At 38.4% G+C, this 13,396-nt stretch overlaps 2 protein-coding genes across 10 annotated transcripts; both read left to right on the top strand.

Annotated features, from left to right (window-relative positions):
- The first annotated feature begins 2,591 nt into the window (after positions 1 to 2,591).
- On the top strand, positions 2,592 to 4,359 carry LOC110939598 (1-aminocyclopropane-1-carboxylate oxidase 1). Its single transcript, XM_022181164.2, has 2 exons — positions 2,592 to 2,878; positions 3,342 to 4,359. The coding sequence occupies exons 1-2, from the start codon at positions 2,768 to 2,770 to the stop codon at positions 4,170 to 4,172; spliced, it is 942 nt and encodes a 313-aa protein (XP_022036856.1). The 5' UTR covers positions 2,592 to 2,767; the 3' UTR covers positions 4,173 to 4,359.
- Positions 4,360 to 9,262: 4,903 nt separating this feature from the next.
- On the top strand, positions 9,263 to 13,115 carry LOC110939597 (probable sugar phosphate/phosphate translocator At1g06470). Of its 9 annotated transcripts, none has more exons than XR_002592339.2 (7): positions 9,273 to 9,696; positions 9,910 to 10,081; positions 10,453 to 10,538; positions 11,411 to 11,460; positions 11,807 to 11,892; positions 11,971 to 12,190; positions 12,519 to 13,115. XR_002592339.2 is itself a non-coding variant. In XM_022181162.2 (6 exons), the coding sequence occupies exons 2-5, from the start codon at positions 10,043 to 10,045 to the stop codon at positions 11,874 to 11,876; spliced, it is 261 nt and encodes an 86-aa protein (XP_022036854.1). In that variant the 5' UTR covers positions 9,263 to 9,696; positions 9,910 to 10,042; the 3' UTR covers positions 11,877 to 11,892; positions 11,971 to 12,278. The 9 variants fall into 9 exon arrangements, 1 of the variants encoding a protein (XP_022036854.1); XR_002592338.2 differs by having other exon boundaries at positions 10,433 to 10,538; XR_002592342.2 differs by lacking the exon at positions 12,519 to 13,115 and adding an exon at positions 12,285 to 12,431 and having other exon boundaries at positions 9,910 to 10,077; positions 10,433 to 10,538.
- The last annotated feature ends 281 nt before the right edge of the window (positions 13,116 to 13,396 follow it).

Raw genomic sequence — 13,396 nt, 5'->3', positions numbered from 1 at the left:
TTGAACCTGGAACACCGAAATACGAATGCCAAATCCATAAATCATTCGACGCCACCGCTTCTAGTATGATGGTTGGTCTTTTGATGTATCCCCTAACATACGCCCCTCGCAACTCTCTTGGACAACTTTTCCACTCGGTATGTGTACAATCGATGCTACCGAGCATCCCGGGAAAATGCCATCTAGCCTCGTGTGCGGCGTAAATACGTGAGATGTCGTGGCTCGTCGGTTTACGTAAAAACTCTTTAGCATACAACTTAATGACCGCGTTGCAAAAAAATTGCAAACATTCACGTGAAGTTCTTTCCGACATAGCTAGGTATTCATCATATTGATCGGGAGGGTTACATGTCGCTAGTTGGCGAATGGCGGACGTGCATTTTTGTATAGGCGTGAAACTTGCTTTGCCCCTCGCATCGTAACCTTCTTGAAACCATTCCTCGCTTGCTTCGATGTCTCCAACAATCGTTAAAAATAATTCTTTGGGTAAACGAAACCGATCTCTAAACGTTTCGGCATTGTAGAGCGGATTTTCCACAAAATAATCGTTCATCAAAACTTCGTTGGCACGTATACGATCACGGTCGACCATCTTCTTCTTTGGGCGGGACGACTCGGCATCAAGCTCGTTATACACCGACACAAAATACTTTAGCGTCTCGTTGTCGGAAGACGACTCGGTATCGTTGTCGCTAGACATCGGAAACGTCGAATCCTTAGGGAATTCCATTTGAGAAAGATATAAAAATTGTGTGAAATGGGTTTAAAAGATGTAGATTGGTGTGTGTGAAATTGTTTAAAATGGGGATATAAATAGATAAATGGTTGAAAGGTTTTTTTTATTTTTAAAGAATGTTACCGTTTTAAAACGGTCAAAAAAATCAAACGTTCGAAATTATCAAAAGTTCAACGCGTGAAACATTCAACGCGTTACAAACTTCACGCGTTAAACATTAACCGGCGGCGGTGTAGCGTGATTGTTTCACGCGTGATGGATCGAGTATAACGTACCACCCCGTGTGGCCTAACTAGTTAATATCTATCATATTAATTAAAACATATATGCATGCTAATTCATATTCATATATGATAAAAGAAGAACTGAATGAACAGTTCTTCTTTTATCTTATTATTATTAATGAATATTACTTTTGATATTATAATAAAATACATGGATGGTTCTGTTTGGTATCGGTACAAGAAGGTAAAAACTGGTATCAGCCTGGTATAGAAAACGTCAAAAGTCGGTACCGAATTGATATTGAAAATCTTTTAGTTCGGGAATTTCGGTACTGCTACCCGGTACCATTTGATATTGAAAATCTTTTATCTTATTATTATTATTAATGAATATTACTTTTGATATTATAATAAAAGACATGGATGGTTCTGTTTGGTATCGGTACAAGAAGGTAAAAACTGGTATCAGCCTCGTATAGAAAACGTCAAAAGTCGGTACCGAATTGATATTGAAAATCTTTTAGTTCGGGAATTTCGGTACTGCTACCCGGTACCATTTGCTCATCCTTGATCACGGGTGTCGTAGATTTTCTTCAACTTTTAATGAGTTCTTTTTTTAGTTTCAAGGGTAGGGATGAGCTTGGTGCTAACCGATACCAAATCGATACTGGTACCGAAAATACCGGTTACGGTACCGGTATATGAAGGTAAAAATCGGTATCAGGAACGCCAAAAGTCGGTACCAAATTGGTACTTAACATCTTTCGGTTCGGGAAATTCGATATCGGTACCCAGTATTGTTTGCTTATCTATGACAACGGATTTCATACGAACAACATCATTACCATACAACTTATTTATTGATTCTCTTTCGGTTATCTTTTAGCGTTTTTTCTATATTTTCTTTTTATCTTGTCAACGGTTACGTGCGCAACGCGCTCGTAGTGATTTCAAAACACATGTAAACACAGACTAAATAATAAAAGAAGTTCGCCGCAACACGGCGACGGTGATAAACCTAGTTAAGACATAAATTTTAAGTTTTTATAGGAAGAGATGTAACGAAAAAAATACTAACACATCCTAACGGTGTAGGGAGTGGTTAGACACTTTGAATAGGTAAACTCTCAAATCACCCAATCAGACAGTGTCACGTCTATTTACCTATTGCTCAAAAATGTTGACGGTGGTCAGACACTTTGAAATAAGTAAACTATTTAAAAAAAGGAAAATTGTGTGTTGGTTGAGAAGGCAAGGACCTCACCACACACCCTTCTCTCTCTCCTTCCCTCCCTCTCCCCGATTCGGTAAAGGTTCACCGCATGAAACCAAGTTTAATCAGTAAATTTATGTTGGCAGTGGTGTTCCCGATAGGTAAACCAAGTTTACCAACTGAAACCGATGCCACTCAGTATACCCTAAAATAATAGTCAAAATACAAAAAGCATGTCGGGTGATGTTGGATATTTAAAAAGTAACTGGAATTACACCTACCTAGCAGCTATTGATTACTGAAAAAGAAAGAAAAATCAAAGTGTACACGTACGTAGCAGAGTTGGATGATGTAGACCCAAGGTCCTTGGGTGACCATAACTTTAAAAGGAAGGGTCCCGCCGGAACAATTGTTTCATACAAGTAAATATCATCAACCACTTTCCCTCTAATCTTCCTACCTCTCCCCACCATCTTTAATTCATCTATAAATTGCAAGCTCCTATTCATTAGTCCATACCACTCAAACACACACACAAGTAATTCATTAATCCATACCACTCAAACCCAAACACACACAAGTAATTATAGAGCCATGGAGGAGGAGACATTTCCAGTTGTGAACATGGAGAAGCTGAATGGAGAAGAAAGAGCTGCAACAATGAACCTAATCAATGATGCTTGTGAAAACTGGGGATTCTTTGAGGTATATATATATCCACTTAAATAACTTAATAAATTAGGGGAAGGTTCAAATGAAAACCACTAGTTATTGTGAAAACTCGAAAACTAATTAAAAAAAGCCAAAAAAACATACAATTTTTTTTTTTTTTTGCAAACCAAATTTCGCAGGTTTTTTTATATAAAAAAAATATTCAAAAAAAGAAAAAAAAAATTTGTGTAGTGCACATGTGTAATAGTACACATGTGTATGTGTACTACACATGTGTATTATTACACATGTTCACTACTCAATTTTTTTTTTTTTTAAAAAAAAGTTTTTTTTATATATAAAAACCAGCGATTTTTATTAAAAAATTGAAAAAAAAATAAAAATTTTTGTGTGTTTTTTAGACTTTTTTTAGTTAGTTTTCGAATTAAAGGTGGTTTTCATTTGAACCATCCCCTAATAAATTATTATCTTATACTAATAAAGTAAAGTTAATTAGATTGTGAATCATGGGATCTCCACGGAGCTTTTGGACAGAGTGGAGAAGATGACAAAGGGGCATTACAAAAAGTGCATGGAGGATCGCTTCAAAGAAATGGTGGCTGCCAAAGGCTTAGAAGCCGTTCAGACTGAGATTGATGACCTGGACTGGGAGAGCACTTTCTATCTCCGCCATCTCCCCAAATCCAACATCTCTGAGATCCCAGATCTTGAACACGACTACAGGGAGGTCATGAAGGAATTCGCTAAAGAGCTAGAGAAACTTGCAGAAGCTATACTGGACATACTGTGTGAGAATCTGGGATTGGAAAAGGGTTACCTAAAGAAAGTATTCTATGGGGGAAAGGGCCCCACCTTCGGGACCAAGGTGAGCAACTACCCTCCCTGTCCGAAGCCAGACCTGATCAAGGGTCTAAGGGCCCACACCGACGCTGGCGGCGTCATCTTGCTCTTCCAGGACGATAAGGTCAGTGGCCTCCAGCTGCTCAAGGACGACAAGTGGGTTGATGTGCCACCCATGCACCACTCCATCGTCGTTAACTTGGGTGATCAGCTTGAGGTCATCACCAACGGAAGGTACAAGAGTGTGCTCCACAGAGTCATTGCTCAGACTGATGGCACCGGCCGCATGTCCTTAGCCTCCTTCTACAACCCAGGGAGTGATGCACTCATCTATCCCGCCCCACAGCTAGTGAACAAGGAACAAGACATGTACCCCAAATTCGTGTTTGAGGACTACATGAAGCTATATGCTCAAGTCAAGTTTCAACCAAAGGAGCCTCGCTTTGAAGCTTTCAAGACAATGGAAGACCCCATTGCAACCGCTTAATCAAACCACCTACACTACACATGTGTCTATTTATTTACTTCAATAAAAAAAAATTATGTAATGTTTGTGTTGGAGCTAGTTTATTGATTTCATCATAGCTATTATCTATCAATGGTTTATGTAACACCTCTATACCCTAATTAGTCACTAAGTTATCTCTCTATATATGTTGATATTCCAAACCTAATGATCTCTTGATATTTTTAAATAAACGTGCCTAAGCATAAAACTAATATTGCCCCCAAAAATAAAAATAAAAATAAATAATAAGCTAAGATCTCAATTCTTGTAAGGTGGTCAAAATTAATCATCATCTGGTTTATCTACTAGCACATGGGCTTTTGACCTTTCCTTCCACAGCTTCAGCTTTAAAACAATAAAAATATGTATTTTAGTCTCACATTTCATGTCCTTTTCAGCAAGCTTAATCTTAATTGTTTCTTACCAAGAAGGCAAGAATAAAGACCAATGAAGCTTAATTTGCTATCTCACACACATATGAACATCGCCCCAATTAAAGAAAGTGAGCATCTTTACTTTTTCTTCAAAATAAGATTCGGCATACCAGTGGATGGAATTGAATTCTTTTATGTCTGTGTTATTAGAAACACCAACTTAGTGGTCTAATGGGATGGTACTTGTTCCCACAAAAATTGTGTGAGTTTAAATACTTAAAGTGCTAAATTATGTGGTGTTAGGGTGTAAAAAAAGGTTACTTCATCAAGCAAGAGTCGAGAAAATTATTACAAGGCTGGATCTATTCACACACCCGACTTGGTTATTTGAACACTTTTGGTGTCCTAGACGCCTCGTCTAGGCCTATACGGGGCGTCTAGATAATGAAATCCAGGGCTCTGAGTGGGATGTCGGGCACAAAGTTTAAGGGGTCTAAACGCCCCCTCTAGGCCTAGACGAGACGTCTCGAAGGTTGATGTTTTTTTGAGTTGAAAAATGGGTGTTTTGCTGGGGTAATTTGAATATTTTGGAAGGTGATCTTTTTTTGAGTGAAAAAATGTGTGTTTTTAAAGAAAATATTTACTTTTTGTATAAAAATATTTTACTGTTTTCAAGATCGGCCCTTTAAATATATTTGATCGTTTAAATATTACATTGTTTTTAACATTTTACTTTTTCAAATATTACCCTACCATTAAAATATTATATTGTTTAAATTTTATACTGTTTTCAACATTTTAATAACCGAATTCAAATATTATATCGTTTAAATATTATTTAACATTTTGAAAATTATATTGTTTCCGTATTATATTTCAATATCAAGGTTTTATCATTTATTATGAAATATCGATTCAGTTAGACAAACAATCATTAAGGTGGTGTTTGTTTTTTGGCCAGAAGTAAGTACTTCTGGCCACTTATGTCTGCGCCGCGCAGACGCGCGCAGATGTTTGAACTCTGCAGTTTGTTTGTTTTCCGGAAGATCTGCAGACCAAAAACGTCTGCCTCACCTCTTCCCCACGCAGACATGGCCTTAAGTCTGCGGACCTATTCTCACCTCTTCTCCTGCCCACAGACCTGCATCACCTCCACCACCACACATCTCCGCCACCACCTCCACCACCACGTCTCCGCCACCACCTCCACCACCACCGCCACCACATTCACCCCTACAAAACAAACACCACCCAAAACCCCCAAATCGAAACCACCACGAATCCGCCACCACCTACACCATCTCCGCCACCACGTCTCCGCCACCACCTCCACCTTCTTCCCTGCCACCGCCGCCGGTGCGGCTCCCAAAACCCCCAAATCGAAACCCAAATCGAACCCAGAGAGAGAGAGAGAGAGAGAGATACCGTAGAGAGAGAGAGAGATTGGAGACCGGTGGTGGTGGTTGAACGACGAAAACCCCCAAATCAAACCCAGATCGGAGATCGGTGGTGGTGGTTGAACCCAGAAAACCCCCAAATCGAACCAAACAAGCTGGTGAGATGGCGGAGATCGGTGGTGGTGGTGGTTGAACCCAGATCGGAGATGATGGCGGTGGTGTGAAGGCGGAGGTGGTGCGGTGGTGGTGGTGCGGCGGTGGTGGTCTGCAGATTGTAGAGAGAGAGTAGAGAGAGATCAGTGTGTGACTGTGTGTTGTGTGAGTGTTTTAAACCTTAGAAGAGGTTTTATATATAAAAAAACAAACCCTCTTCTCCTTGCAGACTGCAACATTTGGTCTACCTCTTCTCCTGCAGATGCCTGCAGATGTGGTCCGCAGACTACAGACCTTTTCCCGCAGAAAAAACAAACATCACCTAAGTAACCGAATAACTGAAAACAAACTTAAATATGACATATATAAGATAAGTTTGTACATCTATAACAAAATATAAACTACAACTGAACACAAAATACCAAATATGTACATGCAGCTGGTTTATGCCTCCGGGTCCAAGTCCGAATCTGAATCTGGATCTGGCTGTTGCGGCTGCTGCTGATGACGTGGTGCTCGAGGTGGTGGGAGCGGTATGGCAGGTAACCCCTCTCTCTCTCTCTCGTATATCCTGCGCCTCCCGAACCAACCAACCTACCAAATCCATAAGCTTGTCAATGTCGGCTCGTAAACGCGGATCTCCTTCAGCTCCCATTGGTTGTGGCATCACCGGTCCGTCTAAATCCATCGGAGGGTCCTGCACGACCGCTGCAGGATCTGGCGGAGGATAGGATCTGGCGGAAGATACATTGGATCGAACTGCTCCGGTAGGTCCTGCAGAACCCATATGAGACCTCCGCAGGTTTTAAACCGCTCGCCGATGACGTCGAACCTTTTAATCAGCTTCATCCTCCACAATGTCTTAAAACCCATCAGCGTCGGCGCTATGGGCGGCCATAACTATGGGTCTGCCTCCGGTAAATGACCCAATGAACGGGCAATGACGGTCATGTACGCTCCGCCATTGTAAGGCCATAAAATTGAGTAGGTTTACACTTGTCTTTATCAAACACACTTATAGGTTATTGGACTTAGTTTTCTAGTGGGCTTGGGTTAGGCCATGTGAGCCAATTTATATGTGCACCCTATATAATGTTATGTTTAGTTCATTATTAGGGTTGGGCATTAGAGTGGTTGGTGATTTTGCTTATCTTGTTCGCATACTGTGATAGTTGTACCAGACGAGTTTTACACTCGTGTACAATATAATCGTTTTGTTCTTGAGACTTTCAATTGTTTTCCTCACCTTTGATTGTGTTTGTGGTATCATGTGAGGATCTCTGGACTTACAATTGGTATCAGAGCATAAGAAGTCTATTCGAAGGCTCGGTTTCAAGATATCACTCGAAGAACAAGAATAAAGACCTAGAAATATATTTTTCTAAGAACAGTTTTGAAGGTCAAAAACAATTCGAAAAAATCTTCATTTGATCTGTTTTTTGGAAGTGTTGAATGTGTTTATACGTATGTTGTGCATTATAGAGAAAAGAGAAAAAAATGTGGATATTAATCGAGTAAACTAATTAAAATGAGTATTGCGTTGCAAATTGTAGCCCCCACAGCATCACGCGAGTATCTTACTAGTTATTATGTGATAGGTTTGGGTGGGTTTTATTGGGTTAGAACACTTGATGCAATTAAGGACACGAGGCTTTTGATCTAAATCCATGTAATAATAAATAGAGGTGTATAAAAAACCGTACCTGGAACCGGACCTGGTAACAAAACGCGGAACCAGCCGCAACGGCGCGACGAGCTCAACCACAACGAACGGATATCACGAAATAAGAAAGCTAAGAGTCGTACTATACGTATATCACGAAAGAAATCATAAGCTAATATACTAATAAATGTAAAGGTGATATACTTAAAAGGACAATTTCGACGAAGGTTGACTGCAGTAATTTATATATATTTTTTTTAATAATTTATATATGTTTCCAAAATATACTAACAAGTGTTGTGTTTTCCGTTGCATCGCGAATTTGATTTTGGTTATGGCTCAAAACCGAACAGCCCTGTACATAGCCCTAAACTCACCAACCTAAATGATATGTTTCCCGTTTAGTTAGATGTGTTGTCAAGTTTGACCTAAAATTAACCAAAATTCTAGAAATTTATCAAACTGAGTTCATTTCGTGTCAAAAGTTTATAGCAATAATTTATTAAAACGTATTAACAAGAAGAGGCTATGATAAAATAAGGCTAGGAAAAAGAAAACAAGTAAGTATAGATTAAAGGTATATGTAGTTCCTTATGCGTAAATAAGTCCATTAGAGCCCAAGCTCAATTCAAACGTACGGAGAGCTTAAGCTTGGTTCATTTTAAACTTTATATCTAAAGTTTAAGCTTGGTTCGTGACATTCAACTGTTTATTATGTATTAATTATATATTTATTTAACTACTTATTTTATGTAACATAATTTTTTTTCAACAGTTATAATTAAATGTAGTATAATATATTGTTTAGTATTGTTATTTAGTATTCTTATCATAGTCATATATATTATGGTAATATATTTTTTTAATGGCTAACATAATCAATTCTGAACACTCTCGGGGCACCTACTAGACCAAACAGAGTACTTCGAGAGCAACCCCGAGTCCACCATAAATTCCGGGGAAAATCCGGTAACCCACCCGTCTGTAGGCACGACAAGTGAAATTACCGGTAAAACCCGTTTGTCTCAAGGATCAAACCCAGGTTTCCCTGAGTCTCCTATCATTGCCCCCCAGAGTTTGACTATGCACCAAGTGGGAGTTGAACCTTTATCTTTCAAGAGAAATGCAAACCTTCCACCACTTGGTCTTGAGATCATTGGCATATATGGTAATATTTCATATGTATCTAACAACCTTAAATTTTTTTTCGTACTCACTTAAAAAATTATCGTCGCCGCCGCATCTCTACTTTAGTACCCAGTTTAATGAGTATCGCGTTTAAAATTATCGCCGCCACCGCATCGCGCGGGTAGCGGACTAGTATATATAATGCATATTCAAAGGGCAGAAATGGTTATTTGCCAGTTTTTCAACATGTACAAGCTCTGAAAGCATGTTTTACAATGCTCTAAAACACAAATGGATTTCATTTTCTTTCAAATACCCTGGAAAACTTCTGGGCGGGATTTCAGTACCTTTCAAATACCTGAAAACTCATGGGCGGGATTTCAAATTTCCAAAGGCCCTAACATTTTTAGATCTGAACAAAACCATCTCCTCTCCTCTACCCCTCGATTTCATGGTTTCCACCGTCTTCTTCCCTTTTCTTTCTGTAATTAAAGATTCAAAATGCATTGTTCCTCTCATTATCTTTCTGTATCCCAAGCAAAAAAATAAAAAAAATTCAGACGTACTCTCTTTAAGCATCTCAAGCAAAAGAAGATAGAGAAGAAATTGAGAGCCCTAATCTCTGTGTCAGTTGAGTACAAAGGAGGGCAAGATCCCATGTCCAGGTACTGCATGCAGTTGTTGCTGTTAATTTTATGGTAGGATTTTGTTTTTGTGTATAGAAGCCCTAAATATCCATCACGTAGTTCTGTGTTTGAGACGAAGACGCAAGATCGTTGTGGGTTCAGGTATATTAGGGCAAATCGCTAAACCCCTTTTTTTCATATAGTTGGTAGATTCTTTAAATGTGTATCTAAATTTGTATACCCTCTTTTTGTGAGATGAAAGGTTGAATGTATTTGGGTTCCTATGGGATTACTCTTCAAAAGAATCTCCTTTTCTTCAGCCACATATTAATTAACTTAAAAGAGTTTTATCATTGTGCCTTATCTTTTTAACAGTTGAGGATTGCTGTGTACATGATGCAAAGGAAGGTCAATGAGCAACTTAAATCGATTTTAACTGGGTGTGAATGAGCAAATGGCGGCTAAAAGATTGTGAAAGGGAGCTTAATTAGAGCATGTAAAGCTAAAGATGAAAATGAGAAACAGGAAGCTTGGCTGGGAGAAGTAAGTGGGTACCCTCTTTTAATGTTTGAACGAAAAAGCTGTTTAGAAGTCTCAAAAAGAAAATAGGGTCCCATTTTGTTGATATCATAGATGTAATAAACTTCTTGTGCTATTTGAGATGAGCAAATGATTACTTTATACACTTTAAAGTGTTGTTATTGTCATCTTTCTGAGTGTTGTGTGGCTTTCTTGACACTATTTTAGAAAATCAAATGGTTACTTTTTAGTTTTTATAAGGTGCTCTTAAACAATAGGTTTATTTTATATTATGCCAGAACGTTTGATGTAAATATAAGTCCTTGTTCTTCCTACCTGTTGCTAATTCAGCTAACTTTTCTAATAACTAATGATACAGAGGGATTTTGCCTTTCACAGTTGTACCCACGGCTTTTGCAAAAGCATTGGATATCAACTTGAGCAATGCATCCCTTGTTTTTATTTCAGTTGCATTTGCCACCATGGTAAGTCATCTATCTATGTTCATGTTATGCTGAAATATCTTTAAGAGTAAAATGCCATTTTCGCCCTTGAGGTTTGGTTAGTTTTGCGACTTTCCTCCAAAGGTTTGTTTTTCCACATCTGTATCCAAAAGGTTTGAAATCTTGCCATTTTCGGTCTTTTTCACTTTATGTACAAGCATTTAAAATACCCTGATCGAATCCGTTACACCGAATTGCCTTTAAGTTAACAAAAAAGATGGAAATACCCCTAACTTAACGGAGAAAAATTGACGGAGTTAACGAGCCGGATGAAATGCCCCGCTTGCGGTATGCGCATATAATGTATATATGTGTGGGCCATCAGGGGGCAAAAGTGAAAGTGCACTAATTTAACGTTATTTTACTAATTTCGTGAAAATAACGTTAAAAGATGAGGACGGTTAATCATGCATCATGTGGTGGCGTTGATAGCTGAAAGACAAAAGGGTAAGTGCACTAATCGGTCTTTGTCCCGATTGCTTAGTGTTATGTGCCTTATGTCCAAGGCTTGATACAAAACTACTATCGAGCCGGGGGTCTCACTGGAAGCAGCCTCTCTATTCCTACGGGGTAGAGGTAAAGCTGTCTACATCTTACCCTCCTCAGACCCTACCTTTGCTTTGCTATTGTTGGGATTTACTGAGTATGATGATGATGATGATGATGAACGAACCGGATGAAAATAGCAAGCTTTCAAACCTTTTGGATCCACATGCAAAAAAATAAACCTTTGGATAAAAGTCGCAAAACTGACCAAACCACAGGGACGAAAATGACATTTTACTCTATCTTTAATACTAAAATGCACTGTGGGAAGCTGGTATGATTTTTGATAATCTTTTTCCTGTTTGCAGTGCAAATCTGCTTCTCCTATATTTCTCTTGATATTTGCTTTTGCATTCAGGTATTGTTTACCCTCTACTTATTTACAAATTGGCTGCTTCCAGGAGTTTCATCCATTTATCTCTCTACTTTTTCAAAGACCCTTTTCATAACAGTCCATAATAATATGTGTTTTATATGTGACTAGTGGAATAAATCACAAAATTGATTTTACATCCCTTGGTTTAAAAAAGTGCGCTTTAAGCGAGCTTAAAGCGTGAGGCGCTGGGAATGTCGCTTTTTTTTTTTTTTTTTTTTTGCTTTGAGGCGTCACAACACGTGAAGCGTTTTGAGGCGAGCTTTAAGCGACCTTGGTTTGAGGTGACACTTAGATTTAATTGCTTTAGATTTAATTGCTCTGAATGTAGACGGTTCACTCCGGGATGCAGAAGCTACGTTGGATCAGTTAAGTTTATTTGGAAAGAGAATCACTACTAATTTGGTGAATGAACTTGTAAGTTTCTTGAACTAATCATATATCTTAGTTCTGCTACTTTTTTTTTTGTTTTTAATTATTTGGAACTAACTGTAGGTGGGGATTGTCATCGATGAGAAGTTATTAGAACTTGTGGAGTTAGCAATGTCATCAAACACATCAGAAACAGTGAAAAGGGCGAGAGAATTAATGGACTTGGGAGTTGACCCTATGGTTTTGATGTCTCAAATGGCTACGCTTATTATGGATATCATTGCTGGAACATACCAAGTGGTTGAAGCCAGATATGGTGACTCGTTATTTGGTGGTAGAAGTTGTAAGTTCTTCTCAAGTCTCAACCTTTTTATATGAAAAAAAGAATACTCGTAAGAACTTTTTAATTTGTAATTTTGTGACACACACTCACGCAGGCCTTGGTAGCTTTGCCTATATTTTATTTGAACACCAATGGTGTGTGGTGACATTTACATGTATGTAATGCACCTGATCCTGCCCAATACGGCGGAGAAATGGATGGGTTGGGTGACGGGTCAAAACAAGGAATTATTATATCACCATTAGAAATGGATCAAGTTGGGTTGATCTGCCAACTCAGATTTGTCCAATGTGTTAAATGTTTATTACATATCTATATCACCTTTTAGATATTTTCAGGTTCATCTGCATCTGACTGGGTACAAGACAGAGATTTACCCGAGTGGTTAGATCAACATATCTCTGACACAGAAAACAGTCAGGTTAAAACAACATAACTGGTTACATGCTCACACCTGGAGGATTTTCATGCCTTTATATGGCTCAACCTTTAAAAAAATTTCCCATGAGGCGCCTTCTTTTCATCCATAAGTGGTTTGCCGGCCAGCTTCTTCCGTGCAACAACACATGCTTGACATAATTTTTTGTTTCTGTTTTTCCCTTTTTTTCTTTTTTTTTGTTGGGCTTAAATTCTATTTGCTGTTTATTAGCGAGGTTGCCTTTGTTTTGGTTTGTCGTATTCAGAAAGATTTAGGTTGCTCTACTTGGTGTTTGTTAGTGAGGTTGAATAGCTTTGGTTTGTTGCAGCCCCGAGGGTCTGCCACTCACTTCACAAGACCCATAATTCTGTTTGGGGGGGCATATTTAGTTTTATACATTGTTTATATATAATTTAGAGATGTTACTAAATTGTAATGGATATAGAAACAACGATGAATCTTGTTCATATTGGTTTGGGCATGTGACTGACCTGAGTTTGAATCTCACAACTCATCTTTTTTAGCAAATATTCAGTGAAGTTAGGCTGAGAGGGGGAAGCACTTAAAGCCCACTTAGTTTTTTTTTTTTTTTTTAAATTACAAAGAACCTGGCCGGTTGGCCCTCTACATATTTATGAAATGCCTTCAAATATCTCTTACTTCCTAATAACAAAAATTAGGGATAAATTTGCCAAAAATAATTTGTCTCGCACTTTGATGTTAAGAAAATCGAGTGTAGCTTTTTCCTTTTTGGACATTGCGGTGATCTTTTGTTTTAACGATACTTT

Source organism: Helianthus annuus, chromosome 5 (genome assembly GCF_002127325.2).
Source record: "Helianthus annuus cultivar XRQ/B chromosome 5, HanXRQr2.0-SUNRISE, whole genome shotgun sequence".
NCBI lineage: Eukaryota > Viridiplantae > Streptophyta > Magnoliopsida > Asterales > Asteraceae > Helianthus > Helianthus annuus.
Note: the sequence above shows the minus strand (reverse complement) of the source record. Positions and strands in the feature narration are given on the sequence as shown.